This window comes from Ranitomeya imitator, chromosome 5, assembly GCF_032444005.1.
Source record: "Ranitomeya imitator isolate aRanImi1 chromosome 5, aRanImi1.pri, whole genome shotgun sequence".
Lineage (NCBI taxonomy): Eukaryota > Metazoa > Chordata > Amphibia > Anura > Dendrobatidae > Ranitomeya > Ranitomeya imitator.
In genome coordinates, this window is record NC_091286.1 from 36,171,218 (window position 1) to 36,193,013 (window position 21,796).

The 21,796-nt window shown below is 50.2% G+C and overlaps 1 protein-coding gene across 5 annotated transcripts in view; it reads right to left on the reverse strand.

Moving 5' to 3' along the window:
* Nucleotides 1-18,458, reverse strand: part of RCOR3 (REST corepressor 3) — a 66,844-nt gene extending 48,386 nt beyond the window's left edge. For 2 of the 5 annotated variants that reach the window (XM_069768555.1, XM_069768551.1), the window contains exon 1: nt 17,712-18,420. In XM_069768555.1, coding sequence (XP_069624656.1) covers nt 17,712-17,970 — 259 coding nt within the window. In that variant the 5' untranslated portion in view covers nt 17,971-18,420. Of the gene's footprint in view, nt 1-17,711 lie in introns of all 5 variants that reach the window. The other 3 variants (XM_069768552.1, XM_069768553.1, XM_069768554.1) reach the window with 3 other exon arrangements.
* Nucleotides 18,459-21,796: the final 3,338 nt, after the last annotated feature.

The window sequence follows — 21,796 nt, forward strand, 5'->3', positions numbered from 1 at the left end:
CCTGACAGCTGCAGACCTTCAGTACATTCTGGGTAGACATTTCATGCATGATCTTTGAGATTTGTTTAGCGCTGCTGTGGATGTATGTTGTGCTGTGTATTAGTGTTTAGCGCTGCTGTGGAGGTATGTTGTGCTGCGTATTAGTGTTTAGCGCTGCTGTGGAGGTATGTTGTGCTGCGTATTAGTGTTTAGCGCTGCTGTGGAGGTATGTTGTGCTGTGTATTGGTGTTTAGTGCTGCTGTGGAGGTATGTTGTGCTGTGTATTGGTGTTTAGTGCTGCTGTGGAGGTATGTTGTACTGTGTATTAGTATTTAGCACTGCTGTGGAGGTATGTTATGCTGTGTATTAGTGTTTTGCGCTGCTGTGGAGGTACGTTGTGCTGCGTATTAGTGTTTAGCACTGCTGTGGAGGCAGGTTGTGCTGTGTATTAATGTTTAGTACTGCTGTAGTGGTAAGTTGTGCTGCGTATTAGTGTTTAGCGCTGCTGTGGAGGTATGTTGTGCTGCATATTAGTGTTCAGCGCTGCTGTGGAGGTATGTTGTGCTGTATATTATTGTTCAGCGCTGCTGTGGAGGTATGTTGTGCTTTATATTAGTGTTCAGCGCTGCTGTGGAGGTATGTTGTGCTTTATATTAGTGTTCAGCGCTGCTGTGGAGGTATGCTGTGTGCACATTAATGTTTAACAACGCTATGGTGGTATGCTCTGCTGAATTTTAGTGTTTAGCACCGCTGTGGAGTTATGTTGTGCAGTATGCTGTGCTGCAGTTTAGTGTTCAGCGCCGCTGTGGACATATGCTGTGTTGTATATTAGTGTTTAGTACTGCTGTAGTGGGTATGTCGCGCTGCATATTAGTGTTTAGCACTACTGTAGAGGCAAGTTCTGCGTCATTATAGCGTTGGCAAAGTAATAACAGGATTTTTGGTTGCTTACCGTAAAATCTGTTTCTTGAAGCCTCCATTGGGGGACACAGGAACCATGGGTGTATGCTGCTGCCACTAGGAGGCTGACACTATGCAAATAAAAAAATTAGCTCCTCCTCTGCAGTGTACACCCCACCGACTGGCATTAAACTCTTCAGTTAGTGAGAAAGCAGTAGGAGAAAGAACAAGGTTGAAAAACCATAACCACAAACTTGAGAACTGTAAACGTGAGAACAGTCAGAGAACATATAACAAAAACATTGGGAGGGTGCTGTGTCCCCCAATGGAGGCTTCAAGAAACAGATTTTACGGTAAGCAACCAAAAATCCTGTTTTCTTTATCGCCTCTCATTGGGGGACACAGGAACCATGGGACGTCCCAAAGCAGTCCCAAGGGCGGGAAAACAGACTTCCATCAGGTCAGAGGACTCACCACTGCTGCCTGCAGGATCCTTCTGCCTAGGCTGGCGTCCGCCGATGCGTAGGTATGGACCTTGTAAAATTTGGCGAACGTGTGGATGGAAGACCAAGTTGCCGCTTTGCAAAGCTGTAGGGCGGAAGCCCTGTGGTGCACCGCCCAGGAGGCGCCGACTGCCCGGGTAGAGTGAGCCTTAATCCCAGGAGGGGGCACTCTGTTCTTGACCCGGTAAGCCTCCAAAATTGCCGTTCTGATCCAGCGAGCAATAGTCGCTTTAGAAGCCGGCTGGCCTCTGCGCGTGCCATCCGGAATGACGAAAAATGAATCCGACTTCCGGAAAGAGGATGTTCTATCCAGATAAATCCTCACTGCCCTGACTAGGTCCAGCTTGTTCAACGATCGCTCCAGAGGATGAGTCGGAGCTGGACAAAAGGAAGGTAGAACGATGTCCTCGTTGAGGTGGAAGGTGGAAACCACCTTAGGAAGAAAAGAAGGTGGAGGTCGGAAGACCACCTTGTCCTGGTGAATGACCAAAAACGGAGGGCGGCAAGACAGTGCCGCCAGCTCGGAAACGCGGCGAATGGACGTGATGGCCACAAGAAAGGCCACCTTCCAAGATAAAACTGATAGAGGAATCTCCCTAAGAGGTTCAAAGGGAGAAACCTTCAAAACGTCCAGTACCAGGTTTAGGTCCCATGCCTCCACAGGGGCCCTGTACGGCGGGACGGCGTGGGCTACCCCCTGAAAGAAGGTCTTAACCTGTGGCCGAGAGGCCAAGGTCTTCTGAAAGAGGATGGAAAGCGCAGAGACCTGACCCTTCAGGGAACTAAGAGCCAGGCCCGAATCCAGTCCTGCCTGAAGGAAGGCCAAAAGAGAAGGCAGGGAAAAAACCATAGGCGGCACGCGGTTGGACTCGCACCAACGGAAGTAGGCCTTCCAGGTGCGGTAGTAGATCCTGGAAGACGAAGGCTTCCGAGCCTGAATCATGGTGTGAATGACCCGGTCCGAAAGGCCGGACGCTCTTAGAACCGCGGTCTCAACAGCCACGCCGTTAAACTGAGCGACCGAGAATTCGGGTGGCAGATCGGACCCTGGGACAGCAGATCGGGCCTGTCTGGAAGGCACCAGGGAGCGTCCGCGAGAAGGTTGACGAGCTCCGCGAACCAAGCTCTCCTGGGCCAATCCGGGGCGATCAGGATGACCGGCACCCCTTCCGCTTTGATCTTCTTCAACAGCTTGGGAAGTAATGGAAGGGGTGGGAACAGATAGGGCATCTCGAACTGTGACCAAGGAATGGCCAGAGCATCGACGCCCACTGCGAGAGGATCGCGTGACCTGGAGACGAATTGTGGAACCTTCCTGTTGATCCGAGACGCCGTGAGATCCACATCCGGAGTTCCCCATCGAAGACAAATCTGATGGAAGACCTCCGGATGCAGGGACCATTCCCCCGCCGCGAGACCCTCGCGGCTGAGGAAGTCGGCGGCCCAGTTTTCTACGCCGGGGATATGCACCGCGGATATCACCGGAACCGTTGCCTCTGCCCAAAGGAGGATCTTGGACACCTCGGCAAGGGCCAAGGAGCTCCGAGTCCCCCCCTGATGGTTGACATATGCCACAGCCGTGGCATTGTCCGTCTGGATCCGGACTGGAAGGCCCCTGAGAATCCTTTCCCAATGGCGGAGGGACAGAAAGATGGCCCGAATTTCGAGGACGTTGATCGGCAGCGCGGACTCCTGCAGCGACCAACGGCCCTGAACCGTCAGGTGGCGAAAAACCGCACCCCAGCCGATCAGGCTGGCATCCGTTGTCACCACCTGCCAGTGAACCGGAAGGAAGGACCTGCCCTGGGAGATGAGAGGAGACGTCAGCCACCAGTTGAGAGACCGCTTGACCCGAAAGGAGAGTCTGATCGGCCGATCCAGGGAGAAGACCGACCTGTCCCACTGAGACAGAATGGCTTGCTGAAGGGGTCGAGAATGGAATTGGGCGAAGGGAATCGCTTCCAAGGTAGCTACCATCCTCCCCAGAACCTTCATGGCCGATCGGAGGGAGGGAGGCCGAGGACCCTGGAGCAAGAGAATGTCCCGACAAAGGGTGGATCTCTTGTCCTTGGGAAGGAAGACTCTGGACTGACGAGTGTCGAAGAGCATGCCCAGAAAGATGATGCGCTGAGAAGGAATAAGGCAGGACTTCTTCCGGTTGACCAGCCATCCGAAACGGGATAAGGTGTCGAGAACAATGGACAAGCTTTCGTGGGCCTGAGCAAAGGACGGAGCCTTGATGAGGATGTCGTCGAGGTATGGAAACAGAACCAAGCCTCTGACTCTCAAAATGGCCATCAGCGCCGCCATGATTTTCGTGAACACCCTTGGCGCGGTTGCGAGACCGAACGGCAGGGCGACGAACTGAAAATGATCTTGTTGCACTGCGAAGCGCAGGAAACGGTGATGTCCGGGAAATATTGGAACATGTAGGTAGGCGTCCTGGATATCTATAGAGCATAGAAATTCCTGAGCCTCCATGGAAGCAATTACTGAACGAAGGGATTCCATCCTGAAGTGTCTCAGGCGAACCCTCCTGTTCAACAATTTGAGGTCCAGAATGGGACGAACCTTGCCGTCTTTTTTCGGTACCACAAAGAGGTTCGAGTAGAAACCCGTGTACCGTTCCTTTTCTGGGACGGGAACGATTACCCCGGATTTGAGCAGAGAAGCGATGGCTGCGAAGAAGCCCGGAACCAAAGCGGGATCTTTTGGAGGACGAGATTGGAAGAAACGATCTCTGGGTCGGGAGGCGAACTCTATTTTGTATCCCGAAGACACAACTTCCCTGACCCATGCATCCTCTACTGCGGAAATCCAGACGTCCCTGAAACGGAGAAGACGGCCCCCCAACCTGGGAGTTGGGCTGGAGTCTTGCCGAGAGTCATGCGGAAGTGGATCTTCCAGTCCTGGGCCTGGACGATCTACCCTGGGAATAGCGAGGACGCCAGGACGGAGTGGGCCTGAAGGACACCGCCTTCTTCTCTTGACGTGCCTGTGGCCTCTGTTGCTGCTGGGAAAAGGAGTTTGACGCAGCGAAGCGACGAAAAGGCCGGAACGAGCGAAACTGCCGTCTAGGAGGAGGGCGACGAGGTTTAGCCTGGGGGAGAAGGGAACTTGTGCCCCCAGTGGCGTCCTTAATGATCTGGTCCAGCTGGGAACCAAAGAGACGAGAGCCCTGGAAGGGCAGACTAGTGAGGGACTTTTTGGAGGACAAGTCCGCCTGCCAGGCCTTGAGCCAAACGGTCCGGCGGATGGCAACGGCATTGCTGGAAGCCTGAGCCGCACAAGACGCGACATCCAGGGAGGCGGAAACCAGGTATTCACCAGTGTGGGAAATCTGGTTGGCAAGTTCCGCTAATTGCGCGGGAGGAGCCCCGTCCAGGATACCTCGCCGCAGATCCTTGGCCCATTTTGAGATGGATTTTGAGGCCCAAGTGGAAGCAAAGGCCGGGCATAGCGCTGCTGAAGCCGCTTCGAAGGCAGATTTTGCGAAGGATTCTATAACTCTGTCGTTAGAATCCTTCAGAGACGCTCCGCCGGACAGTGGGAGCACCGTGTTGGTGGACAGCCTGGACACAGGTGGATCCACCGAGGGAGAGGCCGTCCAATTGGCGGTAAGATCTGGTGAAAAAGGATATAACACCCCCAGGCGTTTTCCCCTCTGAAAACGTCTGGTCGGATTCTCTCTCTCTCTGGTCAGGATTTCCTCGAATTCAGGATGAGGGGCAAAAAATCTTGAAGGTGGTTTGGCCCGTCTAAACGAAACCGCCTGATCTGCGGGTTCCGTAGAGGGATCCTTAATGCCACAGGTTTGGTTTATAGCCCGAATGAGGTTCTGGACCGACTCACTCATGGTGGCGATTTGGCTAGGATCCAACTCCGACATCTCCTCTGAGGGCGCATCAGATAAAGCCTCGCCTGACTCAGGGGAGGAGGAACGGTGCGACACCAACCGCGGCGGAGGGCCGTGCGGCGAGATGGAACGCGAAGAGGACTCAGACCGACGTTCCTGTCTGGACCTTTTGTAGCTTAGCAAGGAGGGCTTGGGCGGCGGTTCCTGCGACCCGCTGGCCACAGCAGGGGTCTGCAAGGGTAACCGATCCAGCGCGGACACCAGGGTTTGAGATACCCGTGTTAAATCGGCCACCGATTGTGACAGAGAGGCGGCCCAGCCTGGGATGGGGGGATCACTCTCGGGCGGAACAGCCGGGGGATCCTGGGCGGTGGGAACAATCGGGTTGCTGCAGGACTGACACAGCGGGGAGGACTGACCTGAGGGAAGTTTGCTGTTACAGGACGAACATGCAAAGTACGTGACTAAGGCAGAAGATGAAGAAGTAGGAGGACGAGAGCGGCCCCCTTTAGAAGACATTTTGAGAGATCCCTGAAGATGCCAGTGGGTTAGGGGACAGTGGGGCAGAGAAGGGTGTCAGTCTGCAGTGCAGCTACTCACGACCCGGTCCTGGAAGATGTCCCACTTGTCAGCGGAGGACTCCTGTCCTGAGGGGCCGTATTCTGCGCAGATCGCTGAGCTCACAGAAAAAAACACGTGCGGGGCTGAGCAGGTGCTGCTGCGGAGTGCACACCAGAAGAGTGACTCAGCCCTGGAGGAAGTGGGTGGAGCCAGCCACGGAGGCGCCGGTGGGCAGGACAAATATGTCGGGCGGGAAAAAAGCCCGCCCGCAGACCGGAAGAGAGGGAGCGCGCAAACCGGAAGTAGGCCCCCGGAGGAAGCCGGGGCCTAAAGTAGGAGCCGGCGGCCGAGGAGAAAACGCGGCGCCGGAAAGATGCGCCGGAAAGGCGGCGCAGCAGCCTACCAGGCTGCGCCGCTAGAGAGAAACCCTGCTGCCGAGAAACCCCCTGCGGCGCCAGAGCAGCGCGCCTCAGGAAGAAGCGGCGCGCCGGTCTGTCAGGGCCGCAGCGCCTGAGTGCCCCCGGAAATCGCGGCGCGCCGTCCTGACAGGGCGGCAGCGCCGGAGAGCCCCCGGCAAAAACTGCGGTGCGCCGGCCCGACAGGGCCGCAGCGCCTGTGTGCACCCTGGAATACCGCAGCGCCGAGGCAGTGCGCCGCGGGGAGAAGAGTGGCCCCTGCCGAAGGACTGGTAGGAGAATTCGCGGAGCCCACACTGGTAGGCAAACGGCGCGGCAGCCTATAACGGCCCCGCGTCCGTAAGAGAAGGTCTGCAGAAACTGCAAGCCCAGGTCGTGCTGCGGGAATCCAAGCAAGTAGTGACCCGGGATAAGGGAGCCCCTAGTAAGACCCCCAGGAAAACTCTAGGAAGGGATGGGGGGAAACGCGGCGCCGGAATACTTACCTCAAAAAAAAAATCCCACGCCGGTACTAACCTTAAAAGGGGGATGAGACGTCCAGGGAGCTGATGGACGTCCTCGTCTCCACAACCGACAGGCTCTGGTGGGCGAGTGGGTGGGGGACGGAGCCAGGACCGGACTTCTGAGCACGCTTCTGTGCTAGGATCTTGGTCCTGGAGAGGGATCTATGAGGATACGGGGTGGCAGTACACGCCGTACTCATAGTCCGTATTGTGGGACTACAGGTGTGACTGCTCACCCTGTATCCCTCTGGAAGAAAACCTGAAAAGAAACGACGCACATTGAGGTAGATAAGGGTCTAATGAAAGACCCGTGTCCACCTCCTACTGACACTAAGCTAAACTGAAGAGTTTAATGCCAGTCGGTGGGGTGTACACTGCAGAGGAGGAGCTAATTTTTTTATTTGCATAGTGTCAGCCTCCTAGTGGCAGCAGCATACACCCATGGTTCCTGTGTCCCCCAATGAGAGGCGATAAAGAAAAAGGCATGCTGTGCTGTACTGCTGTGCTTTGTGATGCAGTGAAGGTATGTTGCACTGTACTATCATGTGTGTATGGTGGTGCCGAGCAGTCTTAAGTGTTCTGCATGACGGTACACAACTCTTACTAGAGACTGTATTAGGCTCTGTTCAGATCACTGTTCGCATATATACTAGGAACAACTCTTGGTCCATATTTCAAATATATTCATAGTGCTCCATTCACTGATTAGAGACCAAGCGCATGTCCTTTTTACCCTTAATATTTGCCATCATATTTTTTTTTGTTGTTGTTGTATGAAAAAGCAAAGCAGACAATTCAGAAAAAGAAAAAAAAACAGTAAAAAAAAAAGAGGAGCCTATTTGTGACATAGCCCCCTGTGGGCATATACAGCGAGATGCTTCACAGCTGTAAGTTCGGAGAGTCACTCAATTCCTCCGACATGATGTGAACAGAGCCTATTGACATTTTCAGAAAATTAACACCCATTAATTGGAACCGTGTCGCCAACAGCATAAAAACTACAGCGTTGACCAACATTATTATTATCTATTTTTCTTCTTAATAAGTACTCGGACCTTATTTTTGTCTGTGCTTTCAGAGGGTCATTTTTGTCATATAACTTACACTGCGATCCTTATGAATTTCAATTGAGTGTCTTAATCAAAAGGGCCGACCCCTATAAAGATATTACAAAATAAATCAGCAAATTTTTTTACCTATTTTGACCACAAAAAAAAGTTCATGTAAAAGAAAGAATTTCTACTTAAATGTAATTTTTTCATTAGTACCTTTCACTTTTTTTTTATGTTGAACTGGACACACAATGTAATAGTGGCTGCAGAGTTGAATACAACATATTTTTTTAGAAATTTTCCCTCTCTGTTGCAGAGACATTAGAAATCAAAGTATTTGACACCTAATGAGTTAACTTTTTTTTAAGCCAAAGTGGTTGTTGTTGTTGGACAGTTTTCACTGGGGGCGTGTACTTTTCTCCCTGTATGATGCTGACCAATCATACGCAGGCAGCAACACTCAAAGGAAACAAGAACATGCCCCCACCATAGCTTAGAGCAGATTTCTCAGAGTGTGAGACATATAATGACAGCTAGCTCTGATCTAACCTCCTGCATGAGTCAGTGTGGGGGGAGGGGCAGCACAGCTGAGTTTAGCGCAGGTGAAATAGACAGCTGCGGGTTGCAACCCACAGGCGTCACCTTTATCATGCCGGATTATAAAAAAGGGCGTTTGTTTCAATTATTTAAACAAAATGAGAAAAACAAAAACGGAATGTGGTCCCTCCCATTTTTGACAACCAGCCAAGCTAAAGCAGAAAGCTGGGGGTGGATATTCTGAGACTGTTATGGGGCCATGGATATTGACCCTCAGCCTAAAAATAGCAGCCCACAGTCGCCCTAGAAAAGGCGCATCCATTAGATTCTCCAGTTCTGGCACTTTGCCTGGCTCTTCCCACATACCCTGGTGCGGTGGCAAGTGGGGTAATATTTGTGGGGTTGAAACACGCAGTGAGCAGTGCAATAAGTGAGGTCATCGGGGTTTATCAGCTATGAACGCCGGAGACCTTTTCCACAGGAGCGGAGTGCTACACACTGCAGGAGCGCGATTACGCTACTGGTTCAATGTGAGTCAGCTGCCGTGGATAGCAGTTGCATCACTGATGTGACCGCTATCCAAATCATCGGATCTTCGTAGGACAGAGATGGATTATATTCACGTTGAACAGGTGAGAGATATGGTTGTTGTATTATTTTTCTTCTTTTACAGTACATTAGGCTAAAGGTGAGCGACTGTGCTTTTTCAATATTATTTAAAGTAAAGGAGTTTGTCATTATTTCAATTAAAGCATTTTATTGTGGCTGTGTTTTTTTTTTACAATCTAACTTATAGACGCCTCTCTATTACTAACCTCTGGGCTTGATATTAGCGCCCATAAAACAGCTGATAGCCTCTAATAGATGAGACTTTTCTGGGGAAGCGGTGTGCTGCTATTTTTAGGCTGGAAGAGGCAATATCCATGGCCCCTTACCAGTCTGAAAATACTAGATCTGAGCGGTCTGCTTTAGCTTGGCTGGTTGTCAAAACCGGGAGGGGGACCCCACGCCGTTTTTTAAATTGTTTCTTTAAAAAAGAAAACACAGCGTGGGATGCCTCTCTTCTTGATAACAAGCCATAATAAAGTTGACAGTTGAGGGTTGCAGCCCACAGTTATCGGTTTTGCCTGCGCTGGTTATCAAAAGTAGAAGAGGCCCCACATATTTTTTTTTTAGATTTATAGCACAGGCTGATGAATACTCCCATCAGCGGCGCCTGCTCTCGCTGTTATCAGCGGCAGCAGACATAGGCTGATGAGAATACTACTCCTTCATCAGCTGATGCCTGTGACTGGCGGTAACTTTTCCGCCGGTCACAGCTGCTGGTTCATGCTGTCATCTGACAGCATGGGAACTGAAGCTCTGACCGACGGTAACTAGCTTACCGTCGATCAGAACCACCGGTGTTTCTCACGTTAAGGCCGGGATCACACATGCGAGAAACACGTCCGTGTCTCGCATGTGAAATCCAAGCTCTGGCGCCGGCACTGTGGAGCGGAGCGTGCGTCCGCATAGCAACACATCGAGCCACACGCTCCGCTCTGGAGTGCTGGCGCCAGAGCTTGGATTTCACATGCGAGACACGGACGTGTTTCTCGCATGTGTGATCCCGGCCTAACATACAGATGACAATGTTCGAGGTGCTGAACCTGAACAGGACTTCCTGGAGAAGTCAGTGTTCAGGGTCCGTGCACACTAGGTGTTCGGTACGGACCCTGAACTTTACTGTTCGGGTTCGCCCTTCTTTAATTAAAAGTTGAGGCCCACATACACAAGTTTGATTACTGACACATTTCCGAACTGGCAGTGTGGGGGGAAAGGGCAGTTCAGCAGAGCAGACTTTGCTAGGAGAGGATAGCTGACAGAAGAGTTTGTAATGTAACAGCTAAGCTCAGCTGTGCTGCTCCTCCCCCACACAGGGTCCTTTACTAAACGGTGTGAGCCATTGGTGATTTATAATCATGCAGGAGATCCGGGCAGCCTGTAATTACAAACTACACTCATAAACCTTCTCTAGCTATGGTGGGAGAGTGTTCTTCTTTCCTTTGTATGTTGCTGCCTGCTTATGATTGGTCAGCATCATACAGGGGGAAGAAGTAGACTCCCCCAGTAAAAACTGTCTGATAACGCAGACTGAAAAAAAAAGTTTTGATTGCTAATATCTCCGCAACGGGGAGGTGAAATAAATAAAATAAAAAATTTGACATTGTGTGTTCAGTTCAACATGGAAAATTTGATTAAAGGTCCTCTTTATAGTGAGTTCTGCAATGCACTGTCCCTTTCTGTGCGAAGAATCCAGAGTCCACCAATGATGAGCCCCAATTTATAAGACCACTAAAAATCAGCCGTAATCTGTTGGGAAATATGCACCAAAAATAGAGTAATTCACAGTTCCAACGGAAATCAATGTGTAATTTATAATGCACTGACATATCAAGTCCTCTAGAGCAGGTCGACCTGCAGGATATTATCTGCTCTCTGTGGGATTTCTAGAAAATGGTTTGCTTTAGGAATCTGAAATCCTGGGGACTGAGACAGTGAGGACAAGATTAGGCTACGTTCACATTAGCGTTGCGCGCCGGTGCGTCGGCGACGCAACGCACGACGCACAAAAAACGCGCGCAAAAACGCTGCGTTTTGCGACGCGTGCGTCGTTTTTTGACGAAAATCGGACGCACAAAAAATGCAACTTGTTGCATTTTCTTGCGTCCGACGCTAGCGTCGGAAACGACGCACTTGTCGAAAAACGCCACTAAAAAAACGCACGCGTCCCCTATGTTAAACATAGGGGCGCGTCGCCGCTGCGTCGCCGACGCAACAGCGACGCACATTGGCGGAACGCCAATGTGAACGTAGCCTTAGTGTTAGGAGTTTTCTACCTTTAGAAAACTGGATCTGAAATCATTCCTGTAATGTAAAATAACAGATGGATGGTACTGACGCCCTCGCCTGTGTGGGCTCCCCTGCTACTGCTCCTGACTCTGTGCTTTGGCTGCAGCAGTCATGTTACGTCAACAGCTCACATCACCGCTGCAGCCAATCACTGAGCTCAGCGGCTCGTGCCATCTAAATCTGCTCAACTGTCAGTTATTTTACGTTACAGGAATCTTTTGAGGACTTTTTCTAAGAATGATAAACTCCTTTAAGGGTATCACCTTGGCTTGACCCATTAATCTCATTGCATAAAGCCTTACGGCTACCTGGATATTGATCTTTGAAAACTGAAATTTTCATTGCATTTCTCAACAAAATACTATTTGTTGTTTTGGTCTTTTGTAAAGGAGACCATACGAGAGATAGACGTTGTCTGGGGATTCATGAGTCATCAATAATGAGAAAGCTGCTGTCTAACTCCTCCGGCAGCGGCTTCGCTCCCCTGAAAACAAAAAGAATTGGGCATTGAACTTCTAACGGACGGATCCGTCTCCCACCACCATCTACAAGGGGAGAGTCGGGCAAGCCACCATACACAGCAGAGATGTCCCTCCAAAAACTGCAGGTTATGATGACGTTCATCTAAAGTGCAGATTGTGGAGACTGTACCAGGCTTGGGAGGGGCATATTCACTAACTACAGTTGTGAAACACCAAAAAACCATCACTAACGAGCCCTAAACCTTAGCTTTTATCATTTATTAAAATAGCGGGGTGAACAGACCATTACACATAAAACATTCTGTCCCTGAACTGCCTAAATAATTCTGATATAATATGAAGGTACCGTAATTGCCTAAGGATTAATGAGGAGACCCCGGGGTGTCAGCTCTGTTCGGACAGTTGTACTAAGACACATGTTCTACCAACATGTTTCACCGCAGATATGCCTCATCAGGGGATGAGATGATGTAGCTATTGTCCACCCCCTGATGATGCCGCACGTGTGGTGAAACATGTTGCAAGAACGCATATGTTTTAGTACAACTGTCCTATCTGCTGGATAGAGCTGACAGCCCCGGGTGCCTTCAATATCATGTGTCGTGGAAGAGTACGAAAGTCCCATTAATATTAGGTAATTGGACCACAGCACCGAATTTGCTGAGTTTGGCTGTGTTTAATGTACCCGAGGGTCTATAAGCATGGTCTGAGTTTTCGGCTATTTACATTAATCCCATATAAAATACATTGCACTGCCATTCCTTTTAAATGGAGGGGGACAAAAGCGAATCATGGGGGTCTCAGCAAGCCAATACCCACAAATCCACATGTTGTAGAAACACCACAGTCACTCACTATGTGAGGCCATTATACTGTATGAAGTACTATGTGGAGTCATTACACTGTATGGAGCACTATGTGGGACCATTACACTGTATGGAGGACTATGTGATGCCATTATACTGTATGGAGCACTATGTGGAGTCATTACACTGTATGGAGCACTATGTGGGACCATTGCACTGTATGGAGCACTATGGAGCACTATGCAGGGCTCATTATACTGTATGGAGGACTATATGAGACCATTATACTGTATGGAGCACTATGTGGGGCCATTATACTGTATGGAGCACTATGTAGGGCCCATTATACAGTATGGAGGACTATGTGAGACCATTATACTGTATGGAGCACTATGTAGGGCCCATTATACTGTATGGAGGACTATATGAGACCATTATACTGTATGGAGCACTATGTGGGGCCATTATACTGTATGGAGCACTATGTAGGGCCCATTATACTGTATGGAGGACTATGTGAGACCATTATACTGTATGGAGCACTATGTGGGGTCATTACACTGTATGGAGCACTATGTGGGGCCATTATACTGTATGAAGTACTATGTGATGCCATTAAACTGTATGGAGCACTATGTGGGACCATTATACTGTATGGAGCACTCTGTGGGGCCATTATATTGTATGGAGCACTCTGTGGGGTCATTACACTGTATGGAGCACTATGTGGGGCCATTATACTGTATGAAGTACTATGTGATGCCATTAAACTGTATGGAGGACTATGTGGGACCATTATACTGTATGGAGCACTCTGTGGGGCCATTATACTGTATGGAGCACTCTGTGGGGCCATTACTGTATGGAGCACTATGTAGGGCCCATTACACTGTATGGAGGACTATGTGAGACCATTATACTGTATGGAGGACTATGTGAGACCATTATACTGTATGAAGCACTATGTGGGACCATTACACTGTATGGAGCACTATGTGGGGCCATTACAATGTATGGAGCACTATGTAGGGCCCATTATACTGTATGGAGAACTACCGGTATGTGGGGTCATTACACTGTATGGAGCACTATGTAGGGCCCATAATACTGTAAGGAGAACCACCTGTATGTGGGGTTATTATACTGTATGGAGGACTGTGTGGGGATTACAGTTGGAGAATTATACTGTGATGGGATCACCATTCTTTGTCGGGGGCAATGAGGGAGAGGGGTACAGTAGGGTCATCACAGTGCTTGTGGAGGGTATTGTGGAGGAATTCACTGTGGCAGTATCATAATGTTTGGGGGTACTTTTTGGCAGTATAATTTATCTGTATTATTCAAGGGTTTTTTATCCTTTGTTATTACATATGTAAAAATAGATCATATGCTTTTTACTGCTGTTACATAACATATTATTCCAATATTTTATGCTAAGATCTATTAATTAAAATGTACTTTGTAGGACTATCCCCTTAAGATGGTTTCCATATGAAAAAGTTAATCGTTATATTTGATGATCAGGAAAAACTTCCTCAAATTGTAGACATTTTTTTTTTAAATAAATATCAAGGTCCCTGTCCTACCAGAATATAAAAAGAAATAAAATCATTAAAATGTTAATACTAGGAAATATTTTAAAAATAAACAAATAATAAAACCTTAATTCCGATCAGAAAATGTATCATGTAAAAAAATAAATATGCAAAATTGTGATCTTTTGCATCTGTGCTGTCCTGATCCTGAACTATAACATTAACTTGTTATTTAGAATGCACTGAGAAAGTGGCCATAAAAAAAACACAACAATGCCAGAATTGTTGTTTCACATCTGGAAAATGAAACAGTATTAAAAAAATAAATATCATATGCCCCCTAAAATAGTCCCAATGTAAACATCAATGCATCCCTAAAAAAAAAAAAACAGGTCCCCACAGCTCTGTCGACACCAAATTACAAGTAATGGTTCTCAGAATATGGAGACACAAAAAATATATTTTTTGTGCAAAAAATGCTACATCAAACAAAAAAATAAACAATCTGTGGTTCTCAGAATGCGGTGATGCAAAAATAAAAAATAAAGTCAGAGACCTCAGGACCCTAAAATAGCTGAATCCTGAAGGGGTTAAAGTGCATTTTTGTTTAGTGATTTATGTCAAAATCCTCGGTGATTTCTGGACCAATCACTTTAGAAGAATATAAGAGCTATATTAGAAGACACAAAGGGGTTTTCTGGACGTATGACCTAGCCTTAGGTAAGTAATCATTTCAGATCAGAGGGTGCCTGACACCCAGCACTTCCACTCCATTCATTGTCTATGGGACTGCTGGAGAATGAATGGAGTGGATAAGACATGTCCAGCCACCGCTTCATTCAGATGAGGCTCTGCAGAGCACCATTCATGGGACCGATGTGGTTCCCTGCTGTCAGACCCCCACCGATCAGCAAGTTATCACCTAAGCTATGGATAAAGATGGAAATGACCCCTTTATAGAGCGCATTTCACCATTTTTTACATGCTAAACTGACTGAAGATAAAACAGATAAACAGATATTTCATTTTCATATTGGCACATACAGTAAATATCCCCATCTATGAGGAGAGAGGAGCTGTGCGTCTTTTTACATACACAGCTCTGCGTTATTTCCCGGGATAGATGCATTTAACGACACTCAGCTCTTCTGTGCAGGTGGGGAGAGCAGAGCTGTGCGTCTTATTAGGCTATGTGCACACGTTGCGGTTTTGACGTTGCGGATCCGCAGCAGTTTTCCATGCGGTGTACAGTACAATGTTAACCTATGGAAAACAAAAACCGCTGTGCACATGCTGCGGAAAAAAACGCGTGGAAACGCTGCGGTTTATTTTCCGCAGCATGTCAATTCTTTGTGCGGAATCCGCAGCGGTTTGGCACCTGCTCCATATTAAAAAACCGCAGGTGTCTAAAACCGCAGTGGAAACCGCACAAAAAAACGCAATAAATCCGCAGTACTTTTTGCACTGCGGATTTAATCAAATCCGCTGCGGAAAATTCCACAATGGAATCCGCAGCTTGTGCACATACCCTTACACAGCTCTGCGTTATTTCCCGGGATAGATACATGTAATGACACACAGCTCTGCAATGCAGGCGGGGGAGAGCAGAGCTGTGCGTCTCATTATATACACAGCTCTGCGTTATTTCCCGGGATAGATGCATGTAACGATAAACAGCTCTACTGTGCAGGCGGGGGAGAGCAGAGCTGTGCGTCTTATTACATACACAGCTCTGCGTTATTTCCCAGGATAGATTCATGTAACGATAAACAGCTCTACTGTGCAGGCGGGGTAGAGAAGAGCTGTGCGTCTTATTACATACACAGCTCTGCGTTATTTCCCAGGATAGATTCATGTAACGACACACAGCTCTACTGTGCAGGCAGGGGAGAGCGGAGCTGTGCGTCTTATTACATACACAGCTCTGCGTTATTTCCTGGGATAGATGCATGTAATGACACTCAGCTCTACTGTGCAGGCGGGGAGAGCAGAGCTGTGCGTCTTATTACATACACAGCTCTGCGTTATTTCCCAGGATAGATTCATGTAACGACACACAGCTCTACTGTGCAGGCAGGGGAGAGCGGAGCTGTGCATCTTATTACATACACAGCTCTGTGTTATTTTCCGGGATAGATGCATGTAACGACACTCAGCTTTATTGTGCAGGCGGGGGAGAGCAGAGCTGTGCGTCTTATTACATACACAGCTCTACGTTATTTCCCGGGATAGATACATGTAATGACACACAGCTCTGCAGTGCAGGCGGAGGAGAGCAGAGCTGTGCGTCTTATTATATACACAGCTCTGCGTTATTTCCCGGGACAGATGCATGTAACGACACTCAGCTCTACTATGCAGGCGGGGGAGAGAAGAGCTGTGTGTCATTACAAACACTTCTTGAAACTCACCTTGGCAGTCGCACCTCGTCAACAGAGCGGAGCGGAAGAGAAGCCACTGCTCTGTCGACGTGACGTCGGCCGCAGAATCGCCGGCAGGTCCACCCTGCACTGGCAGAGATCGGCGCCTGGCACAACAGGCCGGTAAGTAGCAATTACCAGCCAGTTAGTTCTTAGGACCACAGTAAAAAAAAAAAAAAAAAAAAAAAAAAATGATATAGTCCTGGATACCCCTTTAATGGTATTATCCTTAGTGTGTGACCCTCCCCAGGTCCAGCACTGAGTTTCATCTACTCCCGATCTTTTATTTTCTGACATCACTGCAGACAATCAGCGAGCTCAGCGGCTAACTCGTTTTCCTCCAGCAGAGTCGCCACGTTTGGCGACTGGCTGCAGCGCTGGTGACAATAACATACATCGGCAGCAGCGGTGCAGACCCAGAGCTGGACCCGGGGAGGGGAAGTAAAGTGTATTTTTATTCTTTTTTTTTTCAATGCAGTGGAAAGAGAAGGGTTTCCCGAAACTGGAAAAAACGTTTAAATTAAAAAAAAAAAACCCTTTAACTATTGCCTTAAGGCTCTGCTACAATTAAGGGTATGTGCCCACGCTGCGGATTTTCCTGCGGATTTTTCCGCAGCGGATTTGGAAAATCCGCAGTGCAAAGCCACTGCGGATTTTCTATCGGTTTCTTCTGCGGGTTTTCACCATAACTTTCCTATTGGTGCTGGTTGGAATCCGCACAAACAATTGACATGCTGCGGAAAATAATCCGCAGCGTTTCCGTGCGGCTTTTTCCGCAGCATGTGCACAGCGTTTTTTTTTCCCCATAGGTTTACATTGTACTGTAAACTTTGGGAAAACTGCTGCGGATCCGCAGCAAAATCCGCAGCGTGTGAACACAGCCTAAAACTCTCAGGGCATGCTGGGAGAAGTAGTTCTGCAGCAGCAGAATGGAATATTATATACGTATTATGTTGGATCTCATGTTACCGTATATATTTATTGAATATTTCAAGTCATTTTAATCAAACTTCCCAATAAAAAAAATAAATCTAAAAAAAAAAAAAAAATCTAAAAATAAATCTAGTATATAGAAAGCCATGTACCGGCAGCTGTGAGCGGAGCCGTCGGCCGCTGTTCACACCTCACAGATACAGCCCATAATATACAGCCCATATATCAGGCCAGTGATGACGTACATCCTGCCCCCCCATAACACCAGCTGCCCCTATACCGAGGCTACCACCGCCGCCTCCCCGGCCGCAGCCCCACACAACATGGCAGACGTACCGGGCTCGTAGTCGGGGATCCGGGCCTGGAAGTCGGCGCCCACCCTCATGCCCACATCTGTAACGAGAAGAGCAGAGGCTATAGCGGGGGCGGAGGCCGCACTCACACTCACACACAGACCGAGGCTACCACCGTGCTCGTCGTCGCTGCCGCCGCTCTCCTCGGAGTAGTGTCCATTGGAGGCGCTGGACGGGCTTTTGGTGCCATTAGTGCGGTTCTTGCCTAGAAACTCGATGCTCTTATCCATCATGCCCGGCATGGCTGCGGCTCCCGCCCGGCGTCCGGTGGAGGGGGACTCGTTAATATGGAGGCGCACTCACACGCCGTCTGACTGCCGCTCCTGCTGGTATCACTCCGCTGTCGGGATCGGGGCTGCTGCTGCTGCTCTCGGGGAGGTCATGTGACCGGAGGACTTGGTTGGGGGGGGGGGGGGTTGGCTGCTGCTGCTGCCTGTGAGGTGGAAGGAAGGAGCGGGTCTGGGCTGAGGGAGGGAGAGATGGCGGGGGCCGCCGGGATTAGGGAGGGAGACGATGGCGGGGGCCGCCGGGATTAGGGAGGGAGAGATGGCGGGGGCCGCCGGGATTAGGGAGGGAGACGATGGCGGGGGGATTAGGGAGGGGAGTGGGCGCTGAACTCTTTGACCTAGTGGACGCGGCCGCGGTGAAGTGTCCTGGTGCGGAGTGACACGGCTGCTGGTGACGTGCGCGGCGGTGAGAGGGGACCGGAGACGGCGCAGTGCTGTGTCCTGCGTCACTGCGGAGGGGTGGACAGCGGGTGAACCGTGCGTGTCACAGCATGGCGGGAGCAGCCCTCAGGGGAAGGGGACCCCCCACTGTAATAATGGGAGCACGGAGACCACCCGCACACTGTAATAATGGGAGGGAGGCGAGGAGACCCCCCACTGTAATAATGGGGGCACGGAGACCACCCGCACACTGTAATAATGAGGGGAGGTAAGGAACCCCCCTACTGTAATAATGGGGGCACGGAGACCACCCGCACACTAATAATGGGAGGGAGGCGAGGAGACCCCAGTAATAATGGGGGCAGAGAGACCACCCGCACACTGTAATATTGGGAGGGAGGCGAGGAGACCCCCGTAATAATGGGGGCAAGGAGACCACCCGTAAAATATAATAATGGGAGGAAGGCGAGGAGACCACCCCTAATAATGGGGGCAAGGAGACCACCCGTACAATGTAATGGAGGGAGGCGAGGAGACCACCCCTAATAATGGGGGCAAGGAGACCACCCGTAAAATATAATAATGGGAGGAAGGCGAGGAGACCACCCCTAATAATGGGGGCAAGGAGACCACCCGTACAATGTAATGGAGGGAGGCGAGGAGACCACCCCTAATAATGGGGGCAAGGAGACCACCCGTACAATGTAAGGCTGCCGTCACACTAGCAGTATTTGGTCAGTATTTTACATCAGTATTTGTAAGCCAAAACCAGGAGTGGGTGATAAATGCAGAAGTGGTGCTTATGTTTCTGTTATACTTTTCTTCTACTTGTTCCACTCCTGGTTTTGGCTTTCAAATACTGATGTAAAATACTGACCAAATACTGCTAGTGTGACAGCAGCCTAATAATGGGAGGGAGGCGAGGAGACCACCCCTAATAATGGGGGCAAGGAGACCACCCGTACAATGTAATAATGGGAGGGAGGCGAGAAGACCCCCCCCACTGTAATAATGGGAGCACGGAGACCACCCGCACACTGTAATAATGAGGGGAGGTAAGGAAACCCCCCCACTGTAATAATGGGGGCACGGAGACCACCCGCACACTAATAATGGGAGGGAGGCGAGGAGACCCCCGTAATAATGGGGGCAGAGAGACCACCCGCACACTGTAATATTGGGAGGGAGGCGAGGAGACCCCCGTAATAATGGGGGCAAGGAGACCTCCCGTAAAATATAATGGAGGAAGGCGAGGAGACCACCCCTAATAATGGGGGCAAGGAGACCACCCGTACAATGTAATAATGGGAGGGAGGCGAGGAGACCACCCCTAATAATGGGGGCAAGGAGACCACCCGTACAATGTAATAATGGGAGGGAGGCGAGAAGACCCCCCCACTGTAATAATGGGAGCACGGAGACCACCTGCACACTGCAATAATGGGAGGGAGGCGAGGAGACCCCGCACTGTAATAATGGCACGGAGACCACCCGCACACTGTAATAATGGGAGGGAGGCGAGGAGACCCCCCACTGTAATAATGGGGGCACGGAGACCACCCGCACACTGTAATAATGGGAGGGAGGCGAGGAGATCCCCCACTGTAATAATGGGGGCACGGAGATCACCCGCACACTGTAATAATGGGAGGAAGGCGAGGAGACCTCCCACTGTAATAATGGGGGCACGGAGACCACCCACACACTAATAATGGGAGGCGAGGAGACCCCCCACTGTAATAATGGGGGCACGGAGACCACCCGCACACTAATAATGGGAGGGAGGCGAGGAGACCCCCCACTGTAATAATGGGGGCATGGAGACCACCCACACACTAATAATGGGAGGCGAGGAGACCCCCCACTGTAATAATGGGGGCACGGAGACCACCCGCACACTAATAATAGGAGGGAGGCGAGGAGACCCCCCACTGTAATAATGGGGGCACGGAGACCACCCGCACACTGTAATAATGGGAGGAAGGCGAGGAGACCCCCCACTGTAATAATGGGGGCACGAAGACCACCCGCACACTGTAATAATGGAAGGGAGGTGAGGAGACCCCCCCAATAATGGGGGCACAGAGACCTCCCACACAATGTAATGGAGTGAGGCAAGGAGACCCCCCACTGTAATAATGGGGGCACGGAGACCACCCGCACACTGTAATAATGGGAGGAAGGCGAGGAGACCCCCCTAATGGGGCACGGAGACCACCTGTACAATGTAATAGGGGCAAGGAGACCACCTGTACACTGTAATAATGGGAGGGAGGCGAGGAGACCCCCCCCCCACTGTAATAATGGGGGCACGGAGACCACCCGCACACTGTAATAATGGGAGGGAGGCGAGGAGACCCCCACTGTAATAAAGGGGGCACGGAGACCACCCGCACACTAATAATGGGAGGAAGGAGAGGAGACCCCCCCCCCACTGTAATAATGGGGGCACGGAGACCACCCACACACTGTAATAATGGGAGGCGAGGAGACGCCCTACTGTAATAATGGCATGGAGACCACCCGCACACAGTAATAATGGGAGGGAGGCGAGGAGACCCCCCCCCCTAATGGGGCACAGAGGCCTCCCGCACAATGTAATAATGGGAGTGAGGCAAGAAGACCCCCCCCCCACTGTAATAATGGGGGCACGGAGACCACCCGCACACTGTAATAATGGGAGGAAGGCGAGGAGACCCCCCCCTAATAATGGGGGCACGGAGACCACCTGTACAATGTAATGGGGAGGGAGACCACCTGTACACTGTAATAATGGGGGGAGGGAGACCACCTGTACACTGTAATAATGGGGGGGGAGGTAGACCACCCGTACACTATAATAATGGGGGGACTGGAGGCAAAGAAACCCCTCACTAATAATGACCACCCACACACTAATAATGGGAGGGAGGTGAGGAGACCCCCCCCTGTAATAATGGGGGCAAGGAGACCACATACTGTAAAAATGGGGTCAAGGAGACCACCCGCACACTTGGAGGCGAGGAGACACCCCGCTTCCCCCCCCCCCCCCACACACACACACACACACTGTAATGGGGAAGGAAACCACCCGCACACTGTAATAATCAGGGCAAGGAGAGCACCCCCACTGTACTAATGGGGACACGGAGACCACTGGATACTGTAATGGGGCAAGAAGACCCCTCCACTGTACTAATGGAGTCAAAGAGCGCACCCCCACTGTAATGACGGGGGGGCAAAGAGACCCCTCACTTCAATAACGAGGGCATGGAGACCACCCCCACTAATAATGGGGGGACAATAAGACCCCCCCACTGTAATAATGGAGTGAGGAGACCCCCTGTAATAATTGGGGGAGGCAAGGAGATCCCCCACTGTAATGATAGGAGCATGGAGACTCCCCATCTTCCCCCACTGC